Genomic DNA, 21,357 nt, shown 5'->3' with positions numbered 1-21,357 from the left:
TCTTTCAGAGAATAAATTTTTCCTAATATCCAACCTGAACCTCTGCAGGCACAACTTAAGGCCATTCCATCTACTCCTATCGCTAGTTAAATGGGAGAACCTTTCTCCAGCCTCCTTTCAGGTAGTTGTAGAAAGCCATAAGGTCTTTCCTGAGCTTTCTCTTTTTCAGATTGAAGAGTCACAGTTTCTTTAGACACTCCCCAGTATTCGAGGTGTGGTACTCGAGCTGAGTACAGAGGCATAATTACTACCCTGCTGCTGCTGGCTACACTATTTCTGATACAAGCAAGGATGCCTTGGCTGGCTCACGTTTAGCTGAGAGTCGACCAACACCTCCCAGGTCCATTTCTTCCACGCAGTCTTAATGCCACTCTACCCCAAGCCTGTAGTGTTTCCTGGAGTTGTTGTGGCCAAAGTTTGGGACCCAGCACTTGGTCTTGTTGAGCTTCATCCCATTGGCCTCAGGCCAGCAGTCCAACCTGTTCTTATTGATATAATAAATTAGATGATCATATGGTTGCTATGACATATATGTACTGGAGAGATGAGGTACTGTAGTTATGCAGTCATGTTAAAGCTAGTGGAGAGGAGGTTCTGAGCATGAATTTCCATTCACCCATCAGTGAGTGGCCCAAGCACATCTGGATCAGATGTTTATATTGTGATTGATTGCCTCTTGAATGGTGCACTTTGTTGTTAGATTTAAACTGATCATAAGTAGGAGGTGCCAAAAGGCTCCTTTTCTCTTCCCTCCTTTTTGTAAACACTGATAGTTCTCTGTGTGATTAGTTGATTGATGTTTTAACCTCAGTCAAGAGAAGAAGGTTCTTGTGATTTCCATGAATTCTCTACAGTATTAGTTTTCTGTTGACTTTCATTACCAGCTTATTGTAAATTAAGGTAGATACTAATGCAGAAGCTGGAAAAATAATAGGAGTTGTTGGACAGGAGGTGGATGGAACAGACAATTTTTGGTGGCAGCTGAGCAATTGATAATGCTGTACATTACTTACAAAGGAGTTTCATTTGTGATTTTCACGATACAGTTCACTGAAAAATGAGTTGCCTTTTCTGATAATCAAACAGCTTATGCAAAGTATTTGAAAGTTACTATTTTTTTTCCTGCTTTTTTTCTGTTTTGTTTTTTGTTGTTTTTTTTTTCCCCCTTGTTTAAAGCTGTTCTTGGTTCGGATTTTGAGTGTCTAACTTGTTCTTTGCAGAAACAAATATTCATACTGGAATGCGTTATACAGGTTGGGTTTATTTTTTCTTTTGTGCATATAAAAATTAGGAAATCTCTTTTCTTCTCTTTTACAGATTATTGACCCTAAAATGCCTCGTGTTGCTGGTCATCACAATGGTGTTACTATACCAGTGCCACCTTTGGATGTACTGAAGATTGGAGAACAAATGCAGACCAAATCAGATGAGAAACTATTCTTAGTACTGTTTTTTGACAATAAAAGAAGTTGGTATGTTATTGAAATGTTTTTCTTGATGCAGTGACTTAAAATTTTAACTCTATAGCTTAAATCTAAGAAATGATTAAGATGCTGTCTTAAAGATATTTTTCCCCATGATTATAACAACTGTAATGTTGAAATTTCATGTTTAAGTCTGTTCTTGGACTAAGACATATTGTACTGAAGGGTACTTTTTTGTGTCTATTTGAAAGGTAATAATATAAACTGTTAAATAGTCTTTTGGTTTGATCTACAAGCTGGTGCTGATATTGAACCCAGGAATGTACCAAGTCAGCAGGGCTTGGGGATTGTCCTGCTCTGCACTATGCTTGTGCAGTCTTTGCAATTTTGGGCTCCACGATGTAAGGTCACAACTATTAGGGAGCATTCAAAGGAGAGCTGTGAAGATGAAGGATCTAGAGGGCAGAACGTAGGAGGAGCAGTTGCACTCCCTTGGTTTTTTCAACCCAGAGAAAAAAGGAGACTGAGAGGAGGCCTCATGGTGGCCTACAGCTTCGTCACAAGGAGAGCGAAAAGACAGCACTCATCTCTGATTTCTGGTGACAGCAGCAGGACCTGAGCATGGAGCTGCAACAGGGGAGGGTCAGGTTAGATATTAAGAAAAGGCTCTTCACAAGAGTGTGATTGGGCGCTGCAACAGGCTCCCTAGGGCGGTGCTCATCGTCCCAGGCTGTGAGAGTTCAAGAAGCATTTGGACAATAATTTCAGACGTAACGTTTTATTTTCGGGTGGTCCTGTGTAGAGCCAGGAGCTGGACTCCATGATCCTTGTTGTTCCCTTTCAGCTCGGGATATACTGTGATTGTATGATTCTAAATTAAATTGCATAAATATTTCATGCTAATTTCAGTCAGTTGATACTTGTCACTAAATAATACGTTATCTGTTAAATTAGAATGTATTCTTTGTTTCATGGGAGATTTCTTAATATTTTGTATTTTAAAAAATATTTAAAGCAAGTAATAACATAAAAGGAATTTTATTACTTTATTTAAGATGGCAAATCTGACCCACTAAATGGGAAACATGATATGGCAGGCTTTACAGTTCTATACAAACTTTATGATGTTATTTTATATTTAACTTATTTGTTTTTCCCTTTCTTACAGGCAGTGGCTTCCCAAATCCAAAATGGTTCCCCTTGGGATAGATGAGACCATAGACAAGTTAAAAATGATGGAAGGTCGCAACTCAAGCATTCGAAAAGCAGTAAGGATTGCTTTTGATCGTGCTATGAACCACCTGAGTAGAGTACATGGAGAACCAGTCAGTGACTTCAGTGATATTGACTAACAGATTCTACCAAGGCATGAAACGTACCACACAGACTTGAACTCTACTTACAAACCTCTTTGTCTGAAAGAATGTATTGAAGATACAACCCCTTAATTGTTGATTCAGTGGCTCAATTCTGCAAACTTGAAATTGTTGAGCAGTTCTTCTAAATCACCATTGCCATATTGATAAACGATTTTATCGTATTATAGTTTGGAGGATTTTCCACTAAACATGTTAAAACATCTTGTTCATAGTGTGCATAATTGTACATAACTGTATATTCAACACTTAACTTATTCTGATTTTAGATAGCTCCTTAATTTCTTTTATAATTTTGCTGGGGAGGGAGTTGATTTTTGTTTCCATTTTTCTTCTTTCTTTCTAAGTTTTAAGTTACCTAAGCACCATCTTCCAGCTTAAGGTGTTTAGTGAATTGTAAAGCCTAATATCAAAATTACATCAAATATATGTTTGCCTAAATCATATACGATATGGTGCTGCTTGTATCATTTCTTCCTTGGTCTGTAGCTTCTGAAAAAGACTTCTGAATGTTTGTGTAAATCATTGCTCTTTGCACAAAGTACCACATATTTTAAGATTGATGTAAATTTACAATTACAAATATGTATTTTAAGAAAGGAAGTTGCATTATTTTGGAGGGTACTTTGTGAGAAAGGCATCAAGGAAAAAAATTTACTATGTACATCACTTGCAAATCACCAAAAACACTCCATAGTTGCCCCAAATAGCTTAAGATTGTTTTTGTTTTAAACAAATCTGGCTTAAAGCCTGCAAGCACATTATTTCTTTCAAAACCATATCCCATTTATCTCCCATTGATTTTATTTTATTGATATATGTGCCTCCCTGTGTTTTATTTATTGTAGAAAATGTATTAATTTGCTTTATAATGAAAAATAAAATTGACAAATATATTGATATGCATTTTTATACAGGCACATGAGAAGACAACTTGCTTTGGGAGAAAAAATGTATTGGAAATTGTATAAAATAACTTGATGGTTTGTGTGTAATTTGATTTTTTTGTAACTTGTAATCTTCTGTTTCCACGGAGGGGATTTATGTAACTTTTAATTTAGAACACTTTGGTAGCAATAGAAACTTTGGATACATTTTTGTATGGTACATGTGATGTATATAGAATTAGTACTTTATTTTTATTTTTAAGAAGTAAAGCATTATGTTTGGGCAGGGGGAAGAAGGAGGGGGGTTTCCAGAATTGCATTTTTATATTAAAAAAAAAATAATAAAGTCAAGATATTGATTGTTGTAGCTACTTTATTCCTACCTTCACTGAGAATACAGAATTTGTAACAATGAAAATGGCAAGGTATGTTTGCAATGTGATTTATAATGACTCCATTATTTATAAATGCACTGTTTGAACTCTTTTGCAGTGATATCTTAAATACTGTACCAAGTTATATAATATGAAACACCAAATAATGCATATGAATGCACGAAGTATTTATGCCCAGCTTTTTTTTTATAAAGGATTAGCAAATACAGCAAAACCAATACTTTTTAAACCTTTTTTTAAAACTTCATGGATAGCATACTTCATTGTTAAACCTGCTTGAGTCTTTATTTTAAAGGGACAGTTACTTTATAAATAGTTTTTAATGTTTTTATTCTCTATTGTTTGTAATACCCCCTTAGAAGCTTGAAATAAAATTTCTTTCTCAACTGTTAATTTTGTCCTGAATTTGGCCCCTGAAATTTTGCTGTAGCGCCCATTCTCTTAATCCATGACTGAGTTGTTAAAGAGGTGCTAGTTCCAGAACCTTGTTTTCTTGCTGCAGCATGCAGTGCCTCCTTACTGAGCGCTCCGTTTGCTAGGTGTTCTAGTTATGCCCTACTGGCTGAGAGCAATTGCCTGTAATGGACTACGGTAATTGCAAAGTTGGATAACTTTCACAAATGATCGAGCAAACAGTTCTCCCAGTCTTGACAGTGAACTTTGCTTTAGGGGAAATAGTGATGGCAGGTGTTCTGCTGTGACAGAAACGATTGACACATCAGGTAGAAAACTAAAATGAAAATTTGCTCATTTGCTTTAATTAGTACTTTTGTGTAATGATTTTGAGGAGCTGTCATTTATTTTTGATGGGAATTGAACTTAACTTGCACAATATTGAGACAGTAGACCTCTTGTGATCTTCTAGGGTTGCTTATTAAGGGAACCTTCAAAGATAGCCTGTGCCGGGTCGTGCTTCAGATGTGGGCCACCAAATCAGTGTGTGTGAAACTGAATAATGATTGGCAGGAAGAGAAGATGTGTTCTGAGGGTCTTTCAGACCTTGGAAAATAAATTGAAGTTCAGAGTAGGAAGATGATAATTTCATATGGGTAGAACTTTGATACCTCTGAAGTATAAATTCCCACTTAATAAGTTATACACGCAGGCATCTCCTGACAGTTCTTGGAGGAGGTAACTTTTTATTGATTTTGAGAGAATACCTATACAAACTACTCTGTGAATGGAGTAAATGGGCATGGAAGGCTGTGATTTTTTTTTTTTTTTTTTTTTTCCTTCTGTGCATGTGGTGGAAACTGTCCCAGAACTCAGGTTGCAGCAGTGGCTACAGCTTTTCCTACACTATGCCAAAGTAAACTATTATCCAGTGGTTCTTCAGGTTGGTTTCAAATGTAAAATGATTTCTCAGACTTGTTGCTCGTCAGTGATGTGTTTTAAGGAAATGCATGCTTACTTAGTAAAGGAAGATTGATCCCCAAATTTGCTTTATTTCCTAATTTTATGGCCTATCCCAATAGTCAGATAAATACATATGTATCTGAGGATGTGTTTTGCTATGTTTCAGACCTTGCTCTTGACCATTAGTAACTGAAGTAATCATAGAGTAGAAATTAGTATTCTAGTGGAGGAAAAAGAAGGGAACATCATAAAGTTTGTATAGAACAGTATCCTACTGTTTTCTCATGGAGCATCACAGCAGTAAAAGCAGGGTGTGGATTTGCATATTCACTTGTCAATTCTGGTGTGATCATCCCCAGCTAATAAAGAGTGAGAATCCCGGATCAGAAGCTGAAACAAAGTTAATTTGTCCTCTCTTGTATTAAAATGTGAGAAATCATGTTATAAATATTTAGGGAAAAAAGGGGTGTAATGACTTTACTTTAAAAAAAAAAAAAAAGTTTAGTATTTGTTACCAAATGCAGTGGATTTTCCAATGTTTGTTGTGATTTTTGTATTTTTACACTAGAGGGAGCAATACACACAGACCATCAACATTCACAAAAATATTTAATATTTTCTTTTTAAAATGCTGCTATTAAAACTTCTTGCTGTTAAACAGTTTTTCTGCTTCTACTTTTTGTAATCCATTACAAATAGATTTCTCAGGTCTTGCTGCAAGTTTGGGAATGTTTATTTTTCACCAAAGAGCTGATATGTAGAGCATCAACTCCCGACTCTCTGGCTTTCTATCTTATGTGACAGGCATGTTACCTCGTTCCCTTTTCACAGTTTACTTAGCTGTTAATTCCTGCTCAGAGGGTTCTGCTCCGGGTTCATTCTCGAGCATTATAAACAGACCATTACCCGGAGCTGCTTGCTGTGCTGGTGACATCGTGGAAGCTGAGCACGCAGCAGTTACCAACAAAAATATTCAAGTTTGGAGGTGAAAGATTATGCACTTATTCTGCCCTGTAGGCTGATAAAGGAAGGCTGTATTGTGGATATTCACAGGGGATTGGGTTAAATGAAAGCTCTTATGTGTGATTGCATTGGTGAAGGTGGTTGTTTTTTAACAGTAAAATAATTACATGTGTAATACATACAGAAGTGAAATGCAAATGCAGGAAGTATTTACTGTCCACATTGTGCTTAACATTTTTCAGTTTCCTTGTGTACATTTTTGTATAACAATCATTTATAATAAATAATAAAATTAATGTGGACAGGACTGACAATGGAAGGTGGAATAAGGGCAGAATCAAAAAGACTATAGAGCCCCAGGAGCACAAGTGAAGAACACTGGTGCCCAACTTTTCTTCTCTTCAATTTTGGCAGTATAAGAAAGGAGGGAAACCAGGAATAGGTACATAAAGCTCATCAATTCCTGACTTCATGGCTGGTGCTGGCTCAAGGGTTTTGGATTTTATGACAATGGGACTTTCTATAAAGATTATAACCTGTTAGGGAGGGATGGGATCCCCCCTGTCTAGGAGAGGCAGGGCAATCTCTGGCAGCAGGCTGTCCAACCTAGTGAGGTGTGCTTTAAACTGAAGGGGATGGGGTCCAAAATGACCATGCTTATGCCATTGCGACTGATGGGAATAAGCCAGTCGACCAGCATAGTGACAAATGTTGCTTATCTACCTCCCATAACGTTGAGCTAGAAGGTGAGCCATCTCAAAGGAGCTGGCAGAAGTGACTGCCAAACCACACACTATCATCTTTGACAGGTCATGGAGAACGGGAGAGGTGCCTGAGAACAAGAGAAAAGCCAGTGTCATTCCAGTCTTCAAAAAGGGACATAAGGAGTCTGGAAACTGCACGCCAGTCAGCCTCATGTCTTTACCTGGAAAGTTGATGGAACAGATTGTTCTGGATGTCATCTCCAAGAAACTGGTAGAGAACAAGGTTATCAGGAACATTCAGTATGGATTCACCAAGAGGAAATCGTGCTTGACCAGCCTGGTAGCCTTCTATGATGCTATGGCTGGCTGGGTAGATGAGGAGACAGCAGTGGGTGCTGTGTGCCTTGACTTCAGCATGGCTTTTGACAGTGCCTTCCCTAACGTCTTTGTGCATAAGCTTAGGAAGTTGAGCAGAGAGGTGGATTGAGAACTGTCTGACTGGCAGAGTGCTGTCAACCGTGGCACAGCCTGGTTGGAGGCCTGTAAGAACCAGTGTTCGCCAGGTGTCAGTACTGGGTCTGGGCTTGTTCAGCATCTTCATCAGTGACTCGGATGAAGGGTTAAGAGTCCACCCTCAGCAAGTTTGCTGACGATATAAAGGAGTGGCTCACACAGCAGAAGACTGTGCTGCCTAGTAGCAAGACCTGGGCAGGCTGGAGAGCCCTGATTTTCTTTCATTAGAATCTCTGTTGATAATGGAGGAAAATGCAAGCTGTTCTTCAGGGTTATTCAAGATTTTTTCTCATGGTTTGTTTCTATATAATTAAAAATCCAGTGATGCATTGACTTTGGTCATCCCATTCTACTTTCTACATCGACAGAAGGGGTTAGATACTTATAAATATATTTAAAAACGAAAGAGGTGTGATCACACCTCTAAAAACCAGACTTTGGCCAGACTGCTTTTCTATTGGCTCAGCTTGTTCATTTTGCAGTCTGTATAAGCTAGAGCTCATTTTTATGTTCTGATGTTTCTGCTGTGAAGAACAGGTAAAGCCTCTGCAAGGGTATGGTGAAATAAATTGCAACGGGTAATGCTTAGATAGAAAACAAACATCTGAAATGGGCAGGGAGAGGGCAAAACATTTTCCCACTTTCTGGAAAAAAAGTCTTAAATACTAGTTCAGATCAGTGTGTGTGTATCTGCATCTCTTTTTTTTTCTGAACTTTTTTTATTTTTTTATTTTGCAGTAGTAGTTCTTAGACTAATACTTCACTTCATAATTGGTGTGGCTTTTCTATCTATGCTGTGGATGCCCTAGGATTAGTTTGTCCACAGACTGGCATGTAGACTTCCATGAAGCCTTAAAATCTGATGTTTAAATACCTGCACAGGAGGAATTGGAATTAAAGAGATTCTGTGCGTCCAAACCAAGAGAAGATGATGCATTGTGGCAGCAGTTCATTTAGAAAGTAAAATTAAGACCTGTGTTAAGAGAGAGGTGTTTTTTTCTGTTGCTTCTGGTACTTTTTTTTTCTTTCTCAGTGAAAGCTGTTACCTTTGCCCCCAGCCAAAAGAAATCACCAACAAAAAAACAACCATTACAGTAATGAGTAAATTTATGCAGAAAAAAAGGTAAAACTACAGATGGATTGCACAAGAACATCACTAGCAATCTAAATTTTCAGCTTTCTCTATGACTTCCATATTTGCAGTGATGAAACCGCGTAGTCCATAATGTACACATTCCAGAAGAAAGTGAAATTAAAGTTACTCCACGGCACTTCTTTTGCGTGATGATTATGGAGTGAGTATATTGGATGCAGTTAGGATGCTGATGAAGCTTAAAGATGAACTTTTCAGATCAACTTTATCAGATAACCTAATTTGCTTCATGTTGTTTATGTCTTCCTACAAATACTTATTTCTTCCAAAAATATTGGCAAACAGCATTTGTCAGCAGGTGTTCCCTAGTGAAAAAAAATACGGGTTTTGGTTGCATTGTTGGTTGAGTTAGAAAATGATCCTAACTTTTAATGGAAATGTTAATCTCTGAATGGGGGTTTCAGCAGTGTAAATAGACAGTGTTTTTTTATAACAACTGACTGGAGGAAGAAAAGTACATATACATTTTAAGTATTGTTTTCTTGAATATGTTTATTTTGGGTATTACATTTTTCTCTGCATGAGATTAGCCCTGTTTCTTGGACACTGAGCTGTGTTTTTTCTTGATTCTGAGAGCTTTAGGTATGGCGAATGGAGGATCATATTGAACTGCTGAAAACTTAGAACATGATGGTGGTGTCACAGGGTCACAGAATGGCCAAGAGAAGGTTCGCTTCACCCAACCCTTGCCCAAGATAGGACACCCAGAGCAGGGCGTCCAGGCTCATGTCTGGGTCTGAAGGTCTCCAAAGAGGAGATCCACAATCTCTGGGCAGTCTGTGCCAGTGTACTGCCACCCACACAGCACAGGAGTTCTTCCTCATGTTCAGAGGCAAACTCCTGTCCTCCTATTTGTATCTGTTGCCTCTTGTCCCATAACTGGTCATCACTGAAAAGAGCCTGGCTCCATCCTCTTTGCACTCTCCCTTCAGGTATTTTATATGCACTGATGAGATTCCCCCTCAGCCATCTCCAGGCAGAACATCCCCAGCTCCTTCAGCCTTTCTTCATGGGAAAGCTGCTCCAGTCCCTTACCCACGGTTGTGGCCCTTTTTTGGACTCTTTACATTATTGCCCATGTCTCCTTGTACTGGGTACTTGGTGGGGGAGGTCACAACTGGATACAGCATTCCACTTGTGGGCTTATTATTAAGCTAAGTAGAGGGGAAGGATCAGCTCCATTCATCCGCTGGCAACTGCCCAGTACAGCCCAGCGTACCTTCTTCTTGAAAGCAAAGATCATCTCATTCTTCATTGTGCAGAGTTTAGAAATGTGTTTTAACACTTTAAAACAGCCAAATAAAATGTAATTTGACAACACTGAAACAAGTGGTTAATTAATTTATTTATTTTTAAAGTTCTAATTTCCACGCAAGAAATATGCAGTTGTCTGGAAAATGAGGGCAGAGAGTTCTCAATTTAAAGTCAGAATAAAAAATAAATAAGGTCAAAGACAATTGCAGCAGTGGATAATAGCGTAACATTTCCTCACAGCTGCATATGCCATGGTGCCAGAGATCCTGCTCATGCTGCTGTCTTATTATTTCAATTGCTCAAAGTGTCTATCAAATCTTGCATGCTTCTTAAAAGCTATTTGCATAAAAATAAACTATTAGCATTTTAACACCTCAGCAATAAAAAGTTTTGGTTTTGAAAACTCTGGTTTGTTTCACATTTAACGTTCAGTATTTTCATTAATCTTAGTTAGTGTGACAGTATCTTCTGTGTCCAAGGTTACTAAAGCTGACAGTGATGTATTCAATCAGTTCTAGAGTTAGGTGTAGTTAATGAACTAAACAGATCTGTTTTACTACCTGTCTTTCTAAAAATAGTTCTGGGGACAGACTGCAGTTCATATTACCTCTTGACTCTGCCTAGTCTCTTCTCTCTGCTGAAGATGCAAGGCATAATGTGAAATATTCTTAATAAAGCAAATGTTAGGTAATTTCTATTAATTGCTATGCTGACTGCTGTTTTTAGCTATTGCCATTGTACAGCCTACACAGGTATATTATGATGAGATTGAAATAAGTAGAAATTCTACTATGTTTCTTGGGAGAGCATTTGAGGGCTACCAAAGCAAATAATTCCTACATATAGTTTAGGAGTTTTAAATTCAGCTCTAATGTGTTTAAGTTTTTACCAATCTCTTTCTGCTTGTTCCTTTAGGAACCATATTTCCATTTCCAGATCTGCTAATTAAAATATGAATGTTTTAAATTTCTATATATCAGTACACTTCATATTGCTGGGACTCGAAGCAAAGTGGTGACAATTGTTAACTCCAGTTCCAAAAATGTATTTTAAAATAGTAAAATGAAAGAAATTTTTTTAAAAAAGACTATGTTCCCTTATTTTGGAAAAGTGAACACATGGGATATTAAGCAAATCATAACACTAAATTTGCACAATGATCTTTAAGGGATTTGAGTCCTTCATCCCAATGGACGGAGCATTCACGTAGTACAGATATTTTACAGAGATTTAGGAGAATGATGATAACATGATTTTTCTTGTGGGATAGCTTTGCCATTAACACCAGCTTACAGTAAAACAAAGATCAAGAAGGTACATAAAACACAGTTTATTTAGACCGTGCTCTGATCACCGTAACTTGTCTGCTGAAGTAAATGCTCTTGCTATTTAAAACTAGCACTAGGAGATTTACAACTGCAGGAACATATAGGTCAAATACAAAGTTTTAAAGTAGCATTTTGATTGAACTTCTATGCACTTCTAAAAAAAATATTATATATTATAGACAAATATGAGTCTGGAAAGATACTCATTACCAGAAAATATGCCACAAGTAAAAGCTCAAACAAAAAACAGTATATATAGTAATGTGAAGGTAATTACAATATTTATCACTCAGTAAATACTCCTGCATTCTACTAAGTAGGATAGATTTGTGTTCAATTTGTACTTGTAAATTAATGCATTTCAGATTAACATCTCTGTTTGGATTATGTAACACTTGCATGGAATACATTATGATATATAATGTCAATTGCTTTTCACACAATTTATAACTAATTAGAATGGTTTAATTTATGCAGTCTAGAAATTAGCGATAGTTTGCAATGTCCTTCAGCTTTAACAGAAGTCACAGCGTGGATTTGCTGCTAATGATGTCAAAGGATCATATAGAAAATACCAACAGTAACATACCTTTGGCAGATAGAGCTGATAATTTTCTAAGGATGAATTATGGAAGTGAACTGTTTAGAAAATCACGGGACACCCTAGAATGTGGCAGTATTAAATCCTGACTTTTTCTCCAGGGAAGATATGCTGGAAAAGGATGGATCTCTATGTCATAACCGTTAAGCAACATTTCCATTTAAAAGTTTATTTTATCAAAAATATCAGTTTGCTGAACTCCAAACTTCCACTAAATAGAGAAATTTCAGTTTTGTAAATGAGTGTTTTGTGTCCCAAGATTATGTTTCAGTCAGCCCATCAAGGAAGCACCTATCAGTGCCTTCTGGATTGGCAGTAACTGTGTGTATGGACAGGTGGGATCAGTGCTGTGCCTTGCTTGAGTTTGCTAAGGAATGTGAACCTGGTTACGCTGCATCTAACACCGCTGTCTTTACTGCTGTCTTCATGTTTACAGCACAATCAAATGGTTTTGTTTTTATTTTTCTGGTGGCAAATTTTAAGCTATTTCTGCAAATATCCTCTCCATGGGTCATGGAACAAACATGAGAAATAAGATACGTGGATTGAAACTCCTTCACTGACTCCTTCACTGAGATCTAGCTGCTTAGTTAAAGTGGAATAACTTCATCAGCAGTGAGAAAAAATTTCATTACTATAGGCAAATTAATTAACCGTGATGATTTAAGCTTATCTGTGTGACTTTGCTTTGAAATGAGGCATCAGTTCTGACCCAGAAGGACCTTCTGCTCAGCTGGCAAGGGATGTTCACTGCTGTCTTTCTGACTTTATTCTTGTGTGATCTACTGTGCACCAGAAGGCATAATGCATACCAAGAATGGACAGGTCTTTCTACATGCCTTGTGAGGACTCCCAGAGTGAAATTGGCCTCAGGAAAGCAATTAACTTCATAGATTTTTAGGGACATCAAGTGAAAAGCAAAATCAAACATGCAATGCAGATTTTGACACTGTTTTCATCTCTCTCATGTTTTTCAGAGTCTTGGAGTAAATAACTAAAAGGCATTTTATCTCACATTAAAGATTTGAATCTTCTTGCTTCTGAAATAACTGGATTTATTTATTTCAAAATCTTGTTTACTTCCCAAACGTCATTATTTCTGCAATACAAGTTATATTCAGTTATATACCTATAAAAGCAGTCCAGTTCCCTGTGATGTTACACCTTTAATGTATAGGCAATTAGCTTCACGTTGTGCTATGATAGACTTTTCATGCCTGCTGGATCACTCCACTTGCAGAAATACCATAGTTTGGAGATAACATTTATTGACATGTTTCTTTTTTCTTCTGTTTTGCTTCTTTGTTCATTTTTTTCCTTTTTTTTTAACCAATTACCTTTTGTTTAGACCATTTCTAGAGTGCTGTTATTTCTCTGTGCCCAAAATCTGAGGTAGAACTTACTTTTCACTTTCCCTGGTTCCTGCTCATTAAGCTGCTGTTTCTACATGGTGATTCATCTCTATATGCCCAACATATCAAAATGCATTAGTCAGAGTTTCTTCCAAAATGTATAGAAACTTTCCATTGAATTGGTATTTGTGGGGCTAATGAGTTGCAAATCCATCAGCTTAGAGTATATGAAATCAACACAGTACAACTGGGAGGAAGCTGATGCTGAAGTGGGTATTTTAAAACAGCTGTTCTTCTACTGTTAACACAGGCTTTAAAGTGGCAACAAGCCTCAAGGGCTAAAATGACAACTTTAGCTTCATGATTTAAAAAGTACAACTTTTCTTTCGTATCTGCATAAGCATCTGGAGACTCAAGGCTATAGAAATAGATAGTATAAAAATGATTCCAACCTCAAAGGAACATGCAATTTCAGGTATCTTGAGAATGTATACCAAAAAAAAAATCTATGCCATATAACCTTTTGAAATTATTTGCAGCCCTGAAGTTGATTTGAGTTTGGAGCAAAGAATTAAGGCAGTTCATCTTGGTTTAGGAATAGGAAGCTGTATCTAATCAATAGCAAGGAATGTTCTGATAACTCCACCTGTATATTCAGCTTTTCTGTGTATGCACAGCTGTATAGGCGAACTTATATAATGTAATCCAGTTCACATAGGGATTGTTCATTCTAAGTACCTTTTATGCTGCACAGGCCTCTAAGTTTAACACAGCCGAGAAGTGATTCAGGCAATCTCTAGCCATGTCCCAAAACTCTTGAATGAGGACAGACACTGTTCTTCCTTCTACACTGCAGTGTTCATTAAAACATAGATACACATAAAGCTATCAAAGAATATTTTAAGCACTTCATACTCTACCAAGAGTTTTGCATAAACCTGAGAATTTTTGCAAGTTTCTGATGCTGCTAGTATAGACGATGGCCATTGTCATACTCCTGTATGGTTACATGAGAAATCTGACTGCAGAATTCAGGCCCATATAAATAAGATTTACCAAAGAAAGCCATGTATGCTAAACACCTACATTTTTAGTAATAAGTGGGTGAGAAACACTTGGACTTGGAAGCGTAAAAGAACTGTTTTCTTCTCATGATATTACTCATCCAGTCATTTTATTCCTGTTCTTTTCCTGCTCAGGAAAGAAGGATCAGGAAAGACAAAGCAGCATGAGTTCTACCATACTCATCTTTCTGGAGGTTTCATACAGTGTGGAGCTTACGTGTTTATTTTTTTTCAAACAACAGGACAGATTTCATTTGTCAACTGGCAGTGAAGACTGTTTCATTGCTATCTAGTAGTGATTAGTTCCAAGATGGTAAGACTGAGTCTTCAGCATGTAAATGCTAACCAGAAATAAATGTTTTTCTTCTACAACTTTATACAGAAAAAGAAATAAAAGATTTAATTGCAGTCAAGGTGTTTTAGGGGAAAAAGGCCCCCAACAGTAAGAAATGTGTGAGTTTTAGTTATTAGAGATTTAACAGGCATAATAAAATTTGTAATGAAGGATTTATGTTCAAGGTAATAAATTGGGGGTGGAGAAATGGAAGAGATGAGTTCTCAATGTCCTTTCTACTCTATAATTCAATAAGAAAGATGCAATAGAAAACAAATGCAGCCATATAGCCATTGCAATGTCAGAATCCTATAGGGAAATTTAAGAAGAGTGAAAATGTTATGAATGGGAAGAATGATCACAAACATTCAAAAATGGTGAGAGTAAAAAGAAATAATAATTGTGAATTTTCCTTCATTTCTCCACTGAGAAATTCTGTGAAAGCAAAACTTTAAAGTCTTTTTTTTAGGAACAAAATCTAGGATTTTTTTTCAAAGTGAAATGATCCTTTTTTTAAATTGAAATTTGGATTTTTCTAAAGGTTCAAAATTATTCCTTTTAATTTTAATTGGAACTCCTAAAAGACAGAATATTCACAAGAGTTGGCAGCTGATGAGTTGGATATGTCTGCTCAGCTGTAGAATGGGTCAAAATTTAGCCTATTTTTTTTTTTCCCCCTAGTATTTGACTCTTTCTTCATATCTTTACACTTTTGCCACTTTACATTTTTGGGGGATTTTGTGAGATTTCTAGCACCCATAAGAATTCCATGGTAGGTCTGACTTCGAGCTTTCTTTGCTGTGAGATGTATTTGAATTTTGAAATATATACATATGTGAATATGTGAAAGCTGATTTTTTTACAAGTTACTATCTTAACTCAGGAATTAATTAAACTATTTTGGACAGATAGCTTTCCTTTCTTTTTGTATAATAATACTTCACTCCTCTTCTTCTGTGAAGATCATCTGATATGAAAAATACTTACTTTTCCCTGGATGTACAGAGCTAAAACGAAGTTTAAGTAGCTCCTGAAGTAAAATGTTTCAAAGTGGAAAACTGAAATGGCACATATTAAAAACAGCTGAAAGCTTTTGAAAAGTTCTGGATGAAATTTAAAACTCCAAATTTATAAATATTTTTGTTGGCCAAAAAAAAAAAGGTAAACAATCTTTATGAGATGAAATTATCACCAACATTTCTGTAATCAGAGGAGAGTTATCCAAGTAAGTAATTTTCTTATTTTTTGTAGGATTAGTTTTTTTTTTTCTGCTGGCAAAATGAAAACAGCAAAAGTAAATTAGTATGTTAAAACTGCACTTATTCATGCTCCATATGCTCTGACTGACCTGCTAAAAATTAACACATTTAATTTGAACAACTGTTGTATATGTCTAATGTTATCCACATTAGCACTGTTACCGCACGTATTTACAATGAGCATTATTGCATTCTTAGTCTTTGGATGACAAAGTACTTGACAGTAGTAGTATTAGAATAATATTATCAGTATTAGAGTTAACTTTGAAAATAGTAGAGCAGTTGAACCTTTAAGAACATATTTATTCTACAATAACATTGTATGGTGCACTTGGTTATAATTGTAATAAAAAATTGGTTCATTAGCATGGGTTTGCTAGCATCTGAACTCTCATTAGAGTGCTCTGTAGAGGCAAGTTGTGTCTGGCTGAGCTGTAAATCCTTTTATGCTAACATGGTACCGTGATACAGATTGTGCCCTGAAAGACACAGATAAAGGAGACCCAAAATGTCATACAAACCTAGTTTAGATGTCACCAAAACCTTAGTAAGTCTCTTTGTTCATAAGGTATGATAAGAAATCTAGAACTAGAAGATTCTTAAGTCTGGTACCAGAAATGAGAACAATGTAACCATTTCTAATTTTCTTTCCATGCCAGTCTTGATTAAACTTCACATCCAAATCCTGTTTTAATCCTTTTAATGAACACATTCTTTCTAATTGCACCCAACTTTCACCCAGAGAAAACTCCAAATGTTATTGTAGCAAAAACTCAAAAACATTGACAACTTGGAAAAGAAACATGTGTTTTCCCCCATGAAGACCTATTCTTTATGCTGCAGGTATTCTCTTTGATGGATGATGCCACAGGGACCACTTTGTTTTAGCATAACATATTGCCTGTTAAAATAAATCTAAAAGAACATGGAGGTCATATTGATCTGGTCCCACATGTCTCTACAGACATATGTAGAGACAGGTGGTTAACACAGCCTCCTGTCCAAAACAAGGTCTGGAGGGATTTCTACTTATTCTTGACAGGTAGTCAGTACTTCTCCGAGATCTTTGAAAGTGTTTGTTTGAAATATTTACATGATTTAACTATGGGTTCTTTGGATGCAAACCAAGCCACCATCCTCCTTTCACAGATCATTTGCTTGGAACCTCAAGATTAGTTTCCCTTCCTTTGAAAAAAATAATACAAAGTTCTGAGGACAGAACTTGGGTTACTTAGTGACAAACCAATGGAGTTCACATGTTTTGCTGCTGGATGGTGTGCTGCAATCACACCTTGCTTCTGGACAGCCTGGTCTAGTGGTTGGCGACCCTACACATAGCACTGAAACTAGATGGTCATTGTGGTCCTTTTCAACCAGGCCATTCTATGTTTCTATGATTCTATGATTCTATGATTCTATGATTCTATGATTCTATGATTCACAGACACTGTAGCACTTCATCTTTCAGCTGCTCACTTCACCAGAAATAGTGAGAGCAGATCAAGGTCTCTTATGCTGGTTGATTGTGGGAACACAACTGATACTACTGCTGTGAAATAAATCACTTGCCTTAGTGCACTGGTCAACTTGCTCACGCTAATGGCCCAAAAAGGAGGGTGGAAAATAACACCCTCTGCCTGAGCTGCTTTTCTCCATGAAGTGAGCAACTGAGAATGGCTCAGAATTTTCACGCAGAAGAATCCAGCAGCTGAGTCATAAAAATGGATAGTAACAAAGTACAAAGAATACATATTGTTACACTGGATTGATGTATTTTTGAGTCACAAAGAATTATCATAACGAAGCACACCTGTGGGTAATAATGACAAGGCTAATTTTGTGGCATTGCTTTAAACGATATCCATCATTCCACCAAGGTTATCTACTCACACAGGTACATGTGGATGCAAATATGTCTAAGGTTAGTTTTCAATACAACAGACAAACTGAAATGTGTTCCCTTATAGGCATGCTGAATAGATCATGGCATTTGGCTCTTTAAAACCTGTATTCCTGTACAGAAATTCATTTCAAGCCTGTTCTAAACCCACTGAAATTCAAAGATGGTTTAAAAGATATTTTGCTCTGTTGGCATGATGATGGTTCATAGTCTTTGTAAATACTGAAACTCTGTTAAATTGCATGTAGAAGATCAAGCTTGTTCTTCCAGAAAAACGGAGTTCTGAGCAATGGCTGTGATTTTTCTTAATCAAAGGAAATTTTAAAGTGATTTTCAGCACTTGTCTGTAGCAAACATATGGATCAGCAGATAATTAACATATGCATACAAAAATTCCCAAGAAATCCCCACTATTTTGATCGATGAAAATGATTCCCAGGGAGCATAAGGATCTAATGCATGCTAAAATCAGACGTTAAAACAAACAAAAAAAATAACACACAACATTCAGTAATAAAATGTGCCAGCTCTGGAAAGCTGTAACTGTTGATGTGCATGGCCTTTGCGTTACTTTTGTTGGCTTCAGCATAGAAAAGTTTAGCTCTTTCTTGAAAGGTAAAACACTACGGGTATATGCTATTGATGACCAAGACATACAGATCTATAAGCATGTCCATAGATGTTTGATCTTTTCCAGAGGACTAAAATCCAAATAAATTGTTTTCTAGTAATAGATGAAACTTTTGACATTTACAGTTTATTTTTCATTTGTACAAACCAGAATTCTGCCTTCTTTTTCCTACAAATTCAATTGAGGAATTATTACATGAGGCCCACAGCAGAATTCCTCACATCTTTTCTCTTTGCAGCACCTGATAGAAGGGCCACCAGTTTCACAGGCAACGTAAAATACAAACCACATATTGATAGCCTTATTTTAGGAGTTTGTGTTATTTTTTTTTTTTTTTCTTTCATGGACTAAAGCATTTTGATATAAAGGCAATTGGTGCTGGATTAGTCTGAGTGGTTGTTGTCATTATAGTCAGAACTTCCTTTCAGAACTTTAGATTTTGGCAGCTGATATGTTCGGGGATATTAGAGAGCAGATGTACTCTTGAGCCACTCAAGTCCAGTCAGTCTATATAGGTACAATTTTCCTTTTTATGAAGTTTGGTGTGACATCTGATGTGACAGTGATCTAACAGAAAGATGATAATGTAAATGTCAAAATATGTCACATGAAAGGATGTATAGTTGTTATTGTTGTGTCTGAAAATATCTGGTTCTGCTCTCATACTTCATATGAGAAATTGAATAACATGAAAAGTTGGAAAGTCAAAGAACAAAAGGTAAAATAGTAAAACTGAAAACTTACAGCAGCAAACACTAGAATTGGATGTTGCTTTCCTGTTAGTTCTGTTAGTTCTGTCTATGGCATATCCATTACTCTCTGATTACAGGTTCAACAACTGCTGAGCGGATCTCTGTGATTTCTGTACTGAAACCTGATTATTTTTTTTAAGAGAGGTGCAACTTTTATTTTTGTTTCATTTAAACAGTACAAAGTTAAGAGTTTCTGACAATCAGATATGAAGAATTTCATCATGGAAAGCCAAAATTAATGCTCATTGTTAAAAATTCATCTATTTGCATTTTTCATCTTCTTTTTCAATTTCTGTGAGTGTAACTTAGAATCAGCTCTAGGTATTAATAAACAAAATAAATAACGGAGTAATATATAAGAGAAAAAGTTAACTCAGAGCAAATAACTTATATAAAATGGTACAAATAAGCTTACATCAGAACTCTCTTACAGTTAGCCAGCTGATGTTATAAATTTAACCCAGAACAAACTGTAACACATTATAAAATATTAAAGGAAAGTTACCATTTAAGACAATGAACCTGAAAGAGAAACTTAGTTCAGGTGGATGCTAATGACTGATTATTACTGGATACTTACTTACTGTATTATTCGATTTCAAATATAATATTTTTCACCGCATCTCTGGAAAAAATGCTATAAATTTAGACAAAAATGTAATGCCTTTAATAATGATGTGTTATACCTTCTGAATCATATGTCCCCAATTTATTGTTGATACTGACCAAGGGGCCCTTTCATCATATGTTCAATTGGGTTCTGAAATGCATTTAGCATTCTGAGGGCTCATAGTAAGTTATACAGTAACAGTACAAAGAAGGAGCTGCACGCTCTGCAAGGCCTTGGAAAACATAAAACAATGCTCTTAGCTTTTATCTTTGGATGAAATAGCCTCCTTGATAGCAGATGACAGAGCAGGGAGCAGGGCTCATCGCTCTCCATAATGAACTTGCATTCTCCAGATGTGCCCTGCTGTTGGGAGCATCTGATTGCCTCAGATTTCCAAGCCCAGCAATCAGGCAACTGGAGGACGGACTGCTTACAAAGCAGGCTGTTTGAAAAAGTGTGGCAATGGCAAAATCAAGTGTATCAGACATATTCAATGCTGCATCCTACATATTCAATGCTGCATCCTACTGGATACTCTCTAATCCAGATAATGATTAATTTTTTCTCTTACTACACCAATTTTTGTGCATACATATACTCAAATCACCTCTCCAAAATTATTTAACTAGGATGTAGCTATATTCAAATTGTTTAGAGGAAAATGTTGAGTAAATAAAATATTTAATGCCCACTGATATCTTCAAAGAAACCTGGGCAACTTACCATGTAACTCAAGAGGAGAGCAGTTCTCCTGTATTAAAGCTGCTTTACTTGTTAATGTCTCTTGGGAGAGCAGATTTCTTTACCAAGATACTCTCTAAAATATTTAATCTAACTTCTATATCTGAATTTATAAACCATAAAATTAAATTGATAATTCTTACACATAAAACGGCTCCCTGTAACTGTAAAACAGTGCAGCTGTAAAATAGTTATTATTAGATAATATTAATTTCTTTGTAAACTGCAGTTTGTCTGATTGTTTCAGAAATATTCAACATCCTTACTTTTCTCTTAAAGATTTTAAAATAGTCTTTAATTTTATTTTTATTTTTATTTTTAGTGCAATAGATGTAACACAAAATCTACATCACTGAAAGCAAACCCAGTTTGAATTTTCCATCAGCAACCACAGACCACAAGATGGCATTCTTGGACTGAGAGTGCCTCTGCAAATTATTCTGCTAATATTCATGCTGCTGTTCACAGCAACTCCAGGAGCTGATCTGTAGCACGATATGCCACGCTGGGGTATGCAGCCAGCGCCCCTGAAGCAAGCAGCAGCACGTTCTGATGAGCTCTGGTACCATCAAAAGTGGCAGCTCAGGTGATGCAAATCCCTGCCTTTTTGCCGTAGCCACTTTCGAGAGATATTTGCTCTAATTCAAGCAGCCTGCTTTGAAACAAAGAGTAGATGAGCACAGAGGCTGTTTAGTAGCACGAAGACTTCTTAATGGCTTCTGTACATCTAAACAAAAGCATAAAACATACTCATATACTG

General features: G+C 36.5%; 1 protein-coding gene across 7 annotated transcripts in view; it reads left to right on the top strand.

Annotated features, from left to right (window-relative positions):
* The window catches only part of BRD1 (bromodomain containing 1), a 58,240-nt gene extending 52,139 nt beyond the window's left edge, over nt 1-6,101 (top strand). For all 7 annotated transcript variants that reach the window (XM_019611994.2, XM_010728956.3, XM_010728950.3 and 4 more), the window contains 2 exons: nt 1,318-1,472; nt 2,593-6,101. In XM_019611994.2, the coding sequence (XP_019467539.1) occupies nt 1,318-1,472; nt 2,593-2,776 (339 nt within the window). In that variant the 3' untranslated portion in view covers nt 2,777-6,101. The remainder of the gene's footprint in view (nt 1-1,317; nt 1,473-2,592) is intronic.
* Nucleotides 6,102-21,357: the final 15,256 nt, after the last annotated feature.

Source organism: Meleagris gallopavo, chromosome 1 (assembly GCF_000146605.3).
Source record: "Meleagris gallopavo isolate NT-WF06-2002-E0010 breed Aviagen turkey brand Nicholas breeding stock chromosome 1, Turkey_5.1, whole genome shotgun sequence".
NCBI lineage: Eukaryota > Metazoa > Chordata > Aves > Galliformes > Phasianidae > Meleagris > Meleagris gallopavo.
This window is presented reverse-complemented; position numbering and strand designations above follow the sequence as displayed.